The sequence below is a fragment of the Lolium rigidum genome, chromosome 3 (genome assembly GCF_022539505.1).
Source record: "Lolium rigidum isolate FL_2022 chromosome 3, APGP_CSIRO_Lrig_0.1, whole genome shotgun sequence".
NCBI lineage: Eukaryota > Viridiplantae > Streptophyta > Magnoliopsida > Poales > Poaceae > Lolium > Lolium rigidum.
Window position 1 is genome coordinate 179,767,771 of NC_061510.1, and position 13,059 is coordinate 179,780,829.

The window sequence follows — 13,059 nt, forward strand, 5'->3', positions numbered from 1 at the left end:
TGCACCGTGCCTCAGAATATATCCAGTGTGTACACTACATTTGCTCATTTTCCATGATGTATCACTTCAAGAATGTTGTTTGCCCCGCCGCCCATGAATTGTGTCGAAGCTCCGCCGCCGCTAGTGTAGATATGTGCAAATATGATTCACTTATTTCTGAACGGAGGAAGAAATAAACATACTTTTAACACTCATGTCCATCTCTCTAGCTTTAGCTTGCATGCATGTAAGTGAAGGTAAAGCTAGACACAACATAAGTCCAGTCAAATACGATTAGATCCACATGAGATGTAACAAAGTTTACAACATTCATCCATGCGTGCATGGAAGAATGAACCAAAGGGAAAAGGAACAAAAAAGCAAATGAAAAGGAATGAGAAAAGACCATATATATGGCATGAAACATGGATTGTTGATTAGGATATTGTGACAAATATATCACTTGATAATAATGAATTAATACATGCACGTATATCAAACCCAGTTAGAGAGCACTAGTTAACGAATAGTCATAAATTAGCCTCGCTAGCAACAAGCTCAATTCCTTTGGAATCAGCACTTGGGAACATGACCTCCTACGGTAGCATCGCGAACGTTGAAATATCGCCCCACGACGGAATCGCGCTCCCGCAGTTGTTGTTGTTGGAGGTGGCGTTATCGTCGCCGGCGCCACCACTACTCCGGCCGCTGTTGATGTTGCTGCTGGTAGTGCCGACGGCGGCAGCAGGTGGGGGCGGAGAAGGCAGCGCGTAGGAGCTGTCCATAAACCACGACGTAGCCGCCGGCACGGTATCCATGCCGGATACCCCCGCCATCTGCAGGAACGTACCGGCGCCTCCGAATTGCGCGCCTGCTGCTACGTGGCCACCGCCGTCGACGTGGGAGTGGGAAGAGGAGCTAGGCGGGCCGAGGAACATGGTGGCGACCCGCTGCTGCTGCAGCTTCCAGTGGAGGTCCTGGTTGATGAAGCTCAGCGACTCGATGGACGAGGCGAGGGTGCTGCTGCCCATCGCGCCGTTCCCGGCTCCTGATCCGTTCATCGCGTGGCCGCTGTTGACGTCGCCACCCGAGGGCCATTCCCCAAACGGCACGTAGTGGCTAACGACGGCGGGGGACTGGTGGAACCCCGGCAGCATGCCGACCACGCCGTGGAAGTCGCCGCCAGGAAAGGCGCCGCCCATCCTTGCAGCGTGCTGGTCGGAGGCCGCGTCGATGCTCTCCACCGCTGCCGGCAGGTTGAGCGATAGACCGCGGGCGGAGGAGGAGGCCGCAGAGCGTGAGCGCTTGTTCTTGCGGCAGCCGCCACCGACGGGGACGTTGCGGAGGGCTCCGCCCTTGGTCCAGTACCTCCGGCAGGTCTTGCAGAAGTGCCGAGGCTGCGACAGGCTGTAGTTGTTGTAGTAGCAGAACTTGGTGTTGGGCGAGTCGCAGCGAGGGCACCGGAGCCCCTGCTCCGTTGGCGGAGGAGGCGGCGTCCCGCTCCCTCCACCTGTGCTGCCTTTGCGCTGCTGCTGGCCCACCGCGTCGTCGCCTGCTGCGACTGCCGTCGACGCCATTTGATAGGTTGACAAGCAAGCTCGACTAGAGCGAGGCAGCAGCTAGCTAGCCAAGCCAGCCAAGTGACGTACGGCTAGCGATAGATTAGCAGCTTCCGCTAGGTAGCTAATTAGCTAGTGGATCGTCACACAGGGAGGGGATACAGCGGGTGCGTATATAAGAAGAGAGGAAACATAGGTACCGGAGACGGCGATGGAGATGGGAATCATGGGATGGATGCGATGGTGGAGAAGGGTTTCCTGGCGAGGAGGGAATTAGCTACTCCGAGCCTGTGCCTGTGCGCTGTGAGGAGAGGTTATTGAATGGCATCTCGTGTCATGCGTAGAGCTGCGTGCATGGGATTAACGGGAGGAGAAAAGCGACGTCTCCCTCCCTGTCTCTGTAGATTGGCTCCTGTGATTGCCATCAAGTTCTCAGCCCCAGCCCAGGCTAGCTGCAGGACAAATAACTAGCCTTGATGATGGATGCCCTGCTTGCTGGCTCCACTCTCCAGTACTAGCACTGCTTCTGCTGCGAGCCTGCCTAGCTTAAGCTTGCTACCTATCCACCTCCTTGCCGGCCATCCAGCCTGTGGGGCTTCTATCGGCGAGGAATTGGATCGATCGACTATTACATCGAGGAGTACAGAAACGCTATTATCGTCTGCGTGAGCCAATAAGAAGCTGCAGCCAGCAGCCTATTGCCATGCGAGCTTGCAGCTGTACGTACATACCAACAGATCAGAGATTCAGAGATGAAACACAGTGTATGCAGTAGTGGGATGCCCAGGGGAGACATGCCTGCCAGACGCCTCTGGCACAGCTGCACCGCTGCTCGATCTGACGCGCGCGCGCCGATGCAAGAGATGGATTAGGGGAATTTGACCATGTGCCGAGCATTATCAGTTGGCCTAGGAAAGTTATTGTCGATGCTTACAGAAGATTCGGGCGGAAAATTATTTGGAGTCGATGGATTTTTCTTTTCTAAGTGGGAGCAAACGTCTCAACATCTGCATTAAGCTGATGCACACGGCTTCTATATTATCCCGAATTCAAAATATATCAGTTTTACAACTCATGGATCAGTCAAAGTTTTACAAATATCATTGTTTGATCTCCTAAAGCTGGGTTTTTAAAATAAGGATAAGCTGAAAAGGATTAGGGCAATTTGTGATGAGTGGTGAAAATACACTGGCATGTAATGTATGATAATTAGGCTTTGTATGAACTCTGAACCTTGTTTCTCTATTGTTTGATGCCAGCTAGTATGATCTGCCGTGTTTGTTGATCACTAGTATTTGTGTTAACTTCAATGGTTTGGCCTATGATTAAAACCAGGATCACATTGTTAGCTAGCAATGATGTGTGGCCTCGGGGCTTGCAACACATATATGTCTTGCATGCTCCTTTGTCGCAGGGCATTTCTTAGCTAATGGATGCATCGTAAGTAATAGGCCTACCATATTTTTTGCCAGTGATATGATGTGTTAACCAAATGACACCAGAATTGGTGTTATCCAACCTTGTACAAAGCACAAACGCTCCTGCTTGTGCCTTGTACTCGGTTGAATATCATCAATTGTGGTGTTCAATGATTTGAGACCTTATAGTTTTGCTTCCATCATTCTTCTTCTATAGCCAATGATTTGTTAGGTGGCACAATGCAAAGCAAGGGGTTTGTCCATAAACTTAGTCATATGTGCAACAAAATTGCTTGTACACTAGACTTAGTTTGCGGACAATCCCTTTGCCTTTATTGATATGTGATCTTCTTTGTCATGTTCAATCATACTGTCATATGAGGCTCCACCTGCATCCTTGCTCATTTTATCATCACACACTTCTATTTGTGCTCATTCAAATTACTTCTTCATTTTGCAGTGCCCAAAGATGATGATGGGTGGACCGGACAGGCTCTTTGGCGAGGGTTGTTCCAGCGAAGCTGGAGAAGGCAGCAGTGCCAAGAGGCCTAAGGGGGAGGGGGCTGCCAAGGTTGGGCATTTCCATGACGACATCGGACCAACCAAGTTTGCTAAAGTGGTGTTGTCTCCGGCGTTAGAAATGCTCCCAATCCCAACAGGCTTCTGGCAGTACCTTGGCATCGTACCCAGGACGAGCATCCTCAAGACAAACATCGGTTGCTCCTGTATGGTCAAGCTGAGGGACGTCAAAGGCACTATCTACGTTGATCAAGGCTGGCTTGGATTTGCCATTGCTCATTAGGTCAAGATCGGCTACTTCATGACCTTCAAGATGCTCAGGAGCGACGTATTCATTCAAGGTCACCATCTTTAACTATACCATGATAGAGGTGGTCCAGAGGTGCCCGCGGCATGATCCAGTCCTTGCCATGATCGACGAGTGAAGAATGTGCCCACATAATGTCAGTTAGTATGTTTAATTTCGTGTTGAACAATGTCTGCTATGTGCTACTGAACAATGACTGTTATATTGATGCTCAAGAAGGGTGGTAACCTCACCATTTGGGGAAGAGGTTATCACATTCCTCGTTCTGCGCATAACCAAACACGGTGTTAAGTTTTTTTCAAGCGTAAAACAACCTACCAATCGAACTGCCTATCGTTTCTCAAGCCAAGCCCAAGTAAAATTGCTAGCATCCAAACGTAGTGCCAATGTTGGCCGAAGCCACGTTTCTACTAATACGGTAGCTACATGTCCAAATTGCACGTGACGACATGAAAGGGGAAAACCCGTTGCGAGCAACAAATCACGCCCTTGGTGATCCTCCTTTTGCGCTCCGTTTAGCCTGTGCCTCGCTCTCCCAGCTTGAGCATTGGCTTGCGCTCCAAGAGCGCTGACGGCGTCGTGAGTGGATTTTACACTCATTTTTATCTTCGTTTAAACAAGATGATTTCTCAAGAACCTAACCCTAATCAATCATTATTGCATAGATGTGTAAATCTTATTGGTAATTTGTTTCGTCAAAGAAATGGAAGTTTTTATGATGATACCTAAGCATTTATGGTAAGAATCACATGAAGGAGGAAATCCCGAGTCAACATGACCTCAAAATGATGTGAAACCAGACTTAACAACATTGGTACGGCCAACCCTCAATAGTACCATCCGGCTGTACCAAGTGGATTCAAACCAAGGAACTTTTGTGAAAGGTCCCACTGGAACCGCCGAAAATTGACGCTCGTCCACATCCCTATAAAATGTCAAACTGCAGCTGCCATAAAGACAATTTCCATTCATCGACACCAAAGCTCTGCTCCGCCATCACCACCATCTCTATAGCCATTCCCCTAGTCTCCATCATAATCCATATTTGTACTATAGATTTCTTCGCGATTGGCGACATTGCAAAATTATTTTTTATTCAATTGTATTGACTTCTATGCAATGCTTTGTTGATCTAATCCCGTGTAAGTAGTCTTCACGGGCTAAGGGCTGAGCCCTCACGTGCATTTTCATATGTAATTGTTGGTGTAATATTTATGTTTCATGCATATGTCCCTGGTCTTTGCCGTGATCCTAGGGCTTGCCCGGTACCTAAGACCCTAAAAGATCGAAAGGTAAAGGTATTTCTACGGGAGATTTCTGGCTACTCGTGAAACCCTGGTGTGAGTGAAGGGGAGTAAGGTAGTTGAATATGATTCTCCGTGACATCACATAACATAATGCTTTGGCCTATTTATCTTAATAACTAGATATCACTGAATGTGAGTATGGTATCCGGTTGGACAACTGAAATCGTAGTAACCACGATTCGTAGGCTATAGTGCCATGAGGACGCATCGCCCACATATAACTCTGAGTACATAGTTATATTTTTATTACCAACAATGCTTCATTTTATCTTTTATATCTCATTATGTATGCACAAGGTGAAACATTGACCCCTAACCTATTTTCATCCATTGATTTAAACCAAAAAGTAAATAGTTGCTCCGGTAATCAAAGATTCCAAGAAGCTTTAAAAGGCTTCCTAGAAGTGACATCTCCAAGCACATACTTCCCGATATAAACCTAGGATCTCTTAGAAAAAGTTGTTATCCGTAATCTAAATTGAAGGTATCAACACGGGAGAACAGGACAAAATAGCAGCGAACTGGACAAAATAGCAGCGAACGGGATGCCGTTGCCATTAGTGTGGGAGGGAGAGTAGCAAGAAGGGACCAAAGTGAATAGGGGTTTTCCCTATCTAAGTGCTAGGTGGGCCAAGTGGGGGCGTGTGACATCCTGACCCAGGGCTCAATTAGATTGATAGGATACTCATATTAACAAGTTGCAACTTCTTTTTCGTAAGCTCATCTCCAAAAAACTCCGAGATTAAGCCTGCTTGGCTCGGAGCAATTTGAGGATGGGTGATCGACCGTAAAGTTGATCCCCAGTGCGCATGAGTGAGAACAAAGTGCGCAGAAAAGACATGTATTGATCTGTGGAACTAGTCTATACATCCTAGTGAGCTGCTAGGGGTAACAAGTCCGGCCAGGGATAGCCGGGGTGTTACATTTGGTATCAGAGCCGACCTTCACGGTTACACGAACATTTGTGGGTCAAGGGTTCGAGAAGGTGGCGCATGACTGTTGTGGCCCGTCGTGGCACACAACATGGCACATGCGCCGGCACTGGACGCACAAACGTGTGTCAAAAGGGGAAGTTCCTGGTTTGGGGTTGATCGACATGATGTCGATCTTCTAAGGGGGATGAGTGTGACATCCTAGCCCAGGGCTCAATAGGATTGATAGGATACTCATATCAATAAGTTGCAACTTCTTTTCTAGAAACTTATTCCGAAAAAACTCTTAAGTTAAGCGTGCGGATAGGTGACCGACCAAGTAGTCCTTTTCAGATGCGCACGAGGGAGGATAATGTGCACGGAAAAGATATCTGTTGGTTTGTGCGGGCAGTCTAGATGTCCCAAAGAGCTGCGAGGGTAGCAGGCTCGGCCTAGGCATGGCCGAAGTGTTACAGGGTGAGTCCTTCGTGGCAAGCGTGTTTGGACGTATTGGGGTCCATACTTTTGGGACACACTTTTTGCCTGATGGGGAGGCCCATAGGAGCCTTATTTCGTGCGGACTCTGATCGGGCCACCATTGGAGATGCTCTTAGATGGTCAAACAAAGAACAACAAAACTTTGTGAAATAAATATTATTTTTTTCCAAAGCTGGACCAAATTCCAGATCCTATCCCACTTGTAGCACAACTAAATTAAAAGGTTGCACGGAGCAGTACTAATCAAAAGAAATTCACCAGACACCAGACAAGGAACTAAATACAAATTGGAGCTATGAAAGGTTAAGAATGTAGTGACAGTATTGTTGACCCCTTTGCTCGCCTCGACGAATGCTTCAGAAACTTAGCCACCCACCTACAGTCCTGGGGTGATAGCAAGATCGGAAACCTGAAGCTACAGATTGCAATGGCCAATATTTTGATCCACCGTTTTGACAAGGCACAAGACAGTAGGTTGCTGTCTCCGGGAGAGTGGTGGCTGAGGAGAACTCTCAAACAAACAGTCTTGGGGCTTTCGTCTTTGGAGAGAACTATGGCGCGGCAGAGATCGAGGGTGCGTTGGATCAAGGAAGGCGATGCCAATACACGCTTATTCCATGTGGTGGCAAATGGCAGGAGAGCTCGGAACTTTATACCCAGCATCAAGCACAATGACGAGCTTATCACGGATCAGAGTCATATTCAGGAAGTGTTTGACGAAGCATACAGAGGGCTGCTGGGCCAGATTCAGAACAGGGAGTGTGATCTTGACTTCGAGGCCCTTGGTCTGCCAGATATGTCTGAACATCTTCAAGACCTAGGCAACATTTTCTCTGAAGAGGAGGTCTGGCAGGTGATCAAGGATTTACCGGCGGACAGAGCACCTGGCCCTGACGGCTTCGTCGGAGCTTTCTATCACCAAGCCTGGGGAACGATTAAACCTGAAATCATGGCTGCAATTCTTAAGCTCTATGTGGGAGATGGACGTGCCTTTGGTAAGCTCAACAGAGCTCTGATAACCTTGATTCCTAAGAAACCAGATGCACAGGAGGTGGGTGACTTTCGACCCATAAGCTTGGTGCACAGCTTCGTGAAGCTCTTCTCGAAGCTTATGTCGAATCGTCTAAGGCCGAAGATGGAGATGTTGGTTAGCTGCAACCAGTCAGCTTTCATCAAAGGACGGAATCTGCACGATAATTTCATCCTGGTTCGCCAGCTTGCTAGGAAAATCTATAGCCGTAAGGAGGTGGGAGTGTTACTGAAGCTCGATATTTCCCGTGCTTTTGATTCCGTTTCCTGGGGCTTTCTTCTGCAAATCTTGAGAAGAATGGGATTCCCAGATATCTGGATTAAATGGACGGCGATTGCTCTTCGAACAGCCTGTACCAAGGTCATGGTCAATGGGAGCCCGGGGAGGAAGATTGCACATGCTAGGGGCTTGCGCCAAGGAGACCCTCTGTCTCCCCAGTTGTTTGTGCTCGCTATGGAGGTTGTGACTGTCCTCTTCAGGAAGGCAGCTGATCATGGATTCCTTTCGCCGTTGGGGAACTGCACTCAGGTGCAGAGGCTTTCCATTTTTGCTGACGATGTGGTTATTTTCGTGAAGCCTATCACGCAGGACTTGGTGACAGTCCGTGAGCTCCTGAGGGTTTTTGGAGATGCGTCTGGGCTGCGTGTGAATTACAACAAGACAGCGGCAACTCTCATTCGTGGAGGGGAAACTGAGCAACAGTTGGTGACAGAAGTGCTGCATTGCCAGATATCTGAGTTCCCTATCAAGTACCTTGGGCTGCAATTAGCACTTCGGCCGCTAACCAAAGCACAATGGATGCCAATGCTTGAGGCAGCCCTGAAAATTGTACCTGCATGGCAGCGTGGCCTAGTTAGCAAGCAGGGAAGGTTGGTGCTTGTTCAGGCAGTTATGTCTGCGCGTCCCATTCATCATCTTCTGGTCATGGATGCTCCTGTTTGGGTTTTCGAAGAATTGGACAAAAGATTTAGGGGATTCCTATGGGCTGCTAAGGAGCGTGCTAACGGAGGGCAATGCCTTGTGGCCTGGGAACAAGTTTGCAAGCCCAAGGAGTTTGGGGGACTGGGTATCAGGAACTTACGCTTGCATGGCTTGGCTCTTAGGCTGAGGTGGGAGTGGCTTAGGCGCGTCGACCCCAACAGGTCCTGGCATGGCTTGCCAATGTCAAAGGACGAGAAGGCTCGGGCGGCGTTTGATAGTATGATTCATATTGAGGTTGGGGACGGAAAGCAGGTCTTGTTTTGGATTGATCGATGGATACAGGGCAGAACTGCAGCTGACATTGCACCTGGCATTACGATGTATGTCCCACAGAGAGCACGCAACGCAAGGACTGTAGAGCAAGCCATGCAGAACAACAGGTGGATGTTGGATATCCAAGGGTGTGTGGCTACCCTAGGGGCCAGGGAGTGCGTCAGACTTTGGGCTGCTGTGAATGCTGTTAGGCGTAATTATAACATGCCGGACAGCTTTACCTGGCCCTGGACGGCGTCCGGAGCTTACACGGCGGCTTCGGCTTATCACATGTTTATGCAGGGAAGCATCAGATTCATCCTGGACGAAGCTATCTGGCATTGCAAGGCTGCACCTAAGAGCAAGCTCTTTTGCTGGCTGGCAGCTCAGCACAGGATCTGGACATCTGATCGTAGGGCGAGACACGGTCTTCAGCTTGCCCCCTCGCCCTGTTTTCTTTGCCTTCAGGAGGAGGATACAGCTGAGCACATCCTTATGCAATGTGTCTGCGCCCGGGAAGTTTGGCACTACTGTCAGCAGGATCTCGGAATTCAGTTTGAAATCCCAACGCTAGACAGTACTCTCCAAGACTGGTGGATGAGGGAGCGAGCGAGATTCAGAGACAAGAACAGAAAATGGTTTGATGGTCTGGTCTGCACGGTTAGCTACGCGATATGGAAAAACAGAAACGCTTTCTGTTTCAACAATGTGCAACGGCAAACCAATGCCAGGGGAGTTGCTGCTCGTGTCATGGAGGAATACAGACTGATTAGAGCTGCACATAGGGAGGGGAGGGGAGTGTTCGACAATGGTTAGTGAGTAGTAGCCCTAGTGCGTGTGTGTGGCTGGAGTCTGAGGCCTGCGGTCTGTCGTAGGCCTTTTCTTGTAAATTTTTTTCCGTCTTCTATAAAAGTATGGTACGCGGTCGCGTACTCTCGAAAAAAAGAAAAAAAAAAGGTTAAGAATGTCCAGACAATTTGATTCTACAAAACAGTTACGCAATTTGATTAATGTTTCACTTAACCAAATTATGTAACTATTGGCACTTTCTAGTCAAAGTACAACCAATATTTAAGGAAATAATTTACAGCTATTGTAAATATTATCTGAACGCAACTGTAATTATGTTTTAGTTAGGTATATATTCTTTAGTTATGTACGTATTTACATAGTGCTTCTTGATGTTTGCCAAAGCTTTCTGTTTCCCCGGCAAAGGTCACTGTACACCCCCATCACTCCATCAGGCTCTGATTATGACAAATGAATTGTCAGTATTGATAGAAAGAATCAACCTTGCGAACAGTGAGTGTAACAATACTGCAGCATGATACTAGCTAGTAATGCTTGATTTGGTATAGCACGTGTCCCTGCTCCAGGAAAAAAAAACTAGTGAAGTGGAGACTTCTAACCTGTCATATCCTGTTCTTTTTCGTTGCCCGGAACATGAGGAGTTGATCTCTGTATTGAGCTGAAAGTTTAACAGAAGAAAGAATATTAGTCCATTTGAAGGATTACATAAAACCTAAATGTTAACATGCAAAGGTGAAAAAATTGCAGCGCTAACCATCACCAGAAAATATGGGGAACACGTGAATTTATTTTTACAAGTCATTAATAGCTTATTACCAGCATCTTTGTAACGCTCTTCAACAGCAGCAATCAGCATACTGCGGACCAAATCAAACTCCTGGGCTTCAAAGCAAGGCTGATCACCAGGCCTACAAAATGGTAATGATGCATATTTGGTGTGCTATGGAGAAACACTTATTTCGACAGAAACAGATTTTCACAATCTTACTTGTCAAGTCTTGTGTACTGGATTTGGTCAGAGTTCACGTAACTTCCAGTTGGCTTTGGTTGTACAACTTTCAGACCGTTGTTGTATGCAATACTCTTGTTGACTTGTATAGGAACCTGGGGTAAAATACAGCAAGTTTAAATTATAATAAAGTTCGATGAAGCAACACCAGGAATTTATCTGCTCATTTCCTCATAACGAAGGAACTTTGAACTTGAAAAGGAAAAGGAGTTTCTCTACTCACAAATCATAATGTGTTCGGATCATCTATCATTCACATGGCAAAGTTAAGAAACTAGATCAGGGAAAATGCAAAAAAGAGGTAGCTTTGGTGGTTAGATAAGGAAATCGATCACTCTGAGTTTTCTGTAAATATAATATGCTGGGAATTACAAACTCCAACAGGCCAAAAGGGCTACAAATATACCTTCAGGTATAAGCAATACCGTTAGGTGAAAATCAAAACATATCAGCAAAAATAAAAGGGGACAAATGCACACCTTGCACCGGAAAGCAATGTTGATGGCATCTGATGGCTTGAGGTCAAAACTAATGATCTCTTCTTCATTTCCATTCTGGATACCATGATGTTGTACATCAGGTGTATTCGTTATTCTTATTCAAATGATAGTGTATTTTCAAGTAGTGTTACCTTTGAAAGATACAATCGAGAATGGTAAGCATCATGCACCATTTCTGTAATCCGCACCAAACGTACCTAGAATAAGAGTAGAAAACCAAAGTGATCGATGAAAGTACATAGTATTATTATCAACAGACTATTATCAAAAGAAGACAACATATGTTACCATGAAAGATGAAATTTAATTTGTCAGGGATGTAATTTAGACAAAGAGGTGCACATTATTCATTGTATGATTACCATACCAGGCACTGATTAAGTAATTACAGACAAGCATCAATGTACATCATAAAAAGTCCTAGACAGTAGGCACCCAATATATCTGTACAACGGATTCAGGCCATTTGAACTCACCGTATATCCCATCATCTCGGTCATCTCCTTTACCACATTATAAATTGTTGGCCTTGGCTGGAAAGTCACAATATTGCAACACAGTTCAAAAACAGAGAAAATAGGTTCTAAACGAGAACTATGTGGGTGCCATGGAGATTATTCTTTTAGCTAAAACAAAATCTTACAATTCGAATGTTCCGAAGGGCAGCCAGTAGCATAATGCTTGGTGTCTCCACTGTAAGAGGTAGTGTGGGCATATCAGTGTACATCACACAATTGGAACAGCATCTGCTATAGTGCAAAATGTGTCTGAGTCAAAAACAGATACATACTGACAATAATGGGGAGCAGAAGATCACTTCCATCTTCCATCTTGAGCACAATAGCATGGTGCGGCGCAGAATCCCGCAGTCTCAGCACGCGGGGATTATTCTGGACACATCTAAGGTTTCTTCCGTCGCGCAATTTTATGACAAAACCATCTGACACTGTTCTTAGCTCAACTGCGAGGACAGATAAAACCGCTCACTTTATATCGCCCAAATTACCAAATCACTCAAACTCAACAGCCCCAATCAGTTGACCTTGTAGTTTCGCAAGCAACTTACCAGCCTCCATGATGCTGGAGTCAACGAATTCCTCGCCGCTCGCGTCGAAATTCGCGGCGGCGGTGCCGTCGCCGTCGGATGACGATCCGTAGCTGCAGCAAACAGGCCAGCCGCTTCTGCTGTGCCGCTGGGCGGGGACGCCGAAGAACCTGGGGGACACGCCGTAGTAGTCACCCTGCAGTACACCGCCGCCGCAAGCCCTCCTCCGCATGCGGACGCGCCTCAGCAGCTGGCTGCCGATCCTGGCATCGGAGGTCAGAGCAGGTGCGGCGCAGCGCGGGAGGACCGGGCCGCGGATGACCTCCATCCCCTTGGATTTTTTCACAGGGCAAGAAGCGTCAGAAACCAACGGAGAAGCACCAAAACGGTTGGAATCGAACAAGTACTAGGAGTAGATCGGAATAGGGTTATGAGCAAAAACTGGCAAAACACGCCACGAAATGATGTACACATGTTGCGGAACTGAAAAAGAGGGAAGGATCAGCTGAGCTTACCACTGATCCCGGCTACAGAATGGATTTGGATGATCCGAGCCGGAAAGATGGAGGATATTCTTTGGTGGATTTGGTGGATCAGTTCACTCCAAAATTTCGAGCCAGTTGTTAGTGAAAGCCCTTATCGCTAGCTAAACCCAAGCTTTTGTGGCCGAGAAGCGGCTGGATGCCGTGAGGTTGGCAATATCGCCCCTGGATATTTCTAGAGGGTCGCTGTTGTCTATCTTATTTCAGCCATGATTCTTACGAGAGGAAGGGTATTCTAGGAACGTGGACGCCGTCACAACTCAATCCGTTTGAGGGCATAGCGGCGAGGCCACGTCAACTGGATATTCCGCTGTATTGAGTTGCGTGTGCAAAGCCGCAACCGGTTTAGCTGTTCCGGGTCTTCTTTTTTATTTCGAAAAAAGACAAGATCA

At 47.1% G+C, this 13,059-nt stretch overlaps 2 protein-coding genes across 2 annotated transcripts; both read right to left on the minus strand.

The window, feature by feature from the left end:
- Nucleotides 1-261: 261 nt before the first annotated feature.
- LOC124702764 (dof zinc finger protein DOF5.7-like) lies at nucleotides 262-6,805 on the minus strand. The gene has a single exon (XM_047234924.1). The coding sequence runs from the start codon at nucleotides 1,554-1,556 to the stop codon at nucleotides 576-578; it is 981 nt and encodes a 326-aa protein (XP_047090880.1). The 5' UTR covers nucleotides 1,557-6,805; the 3' UTR covers nucleotides 262-575.
- A 2,937-nt stretch (nucleotides 6,806-9,742) lies between these two features.
- Nucleotides 9,743-12,786, minus strand: LOC124702763 (bifunctional nuclease 1-like). Its single transcript, XM_047234923.1, has 11 exons — nucleotides 12,641-12,786; nucleotides 12,147-12,456; nucleotides 11,871-12,041; nucleotides 11,724-11,773; nucleotides 11,557-11,613; nucleotides 11,212-11,277; nucleotides 11,060-11,134; nucleotides 10,560-10,675; nucleotides 10,388-10,479; nucleotides 10,171-10,229; nucleotides 9,743-10,008 (listed from the first exon to the last, which is right to left on the minus strand). The coding sequence occupies exons 2-10, from the start codon at nucleotides 12,451-12,453 to the stop codon at nucleotides 10,174-10,176; spliced, it is 990 nt and encodes a 329-aa protein (XP_047090879.1). The 5' UTR covers nucleotides 12,454-12,456; nucleotides 12,641-12,786; the 3' UTR covers nucleotides 9,743-10,008; nucleotides 10,171-10,173.
- Nucleotides 12,787-13,059: the final 273 nt, after the last annotated feature.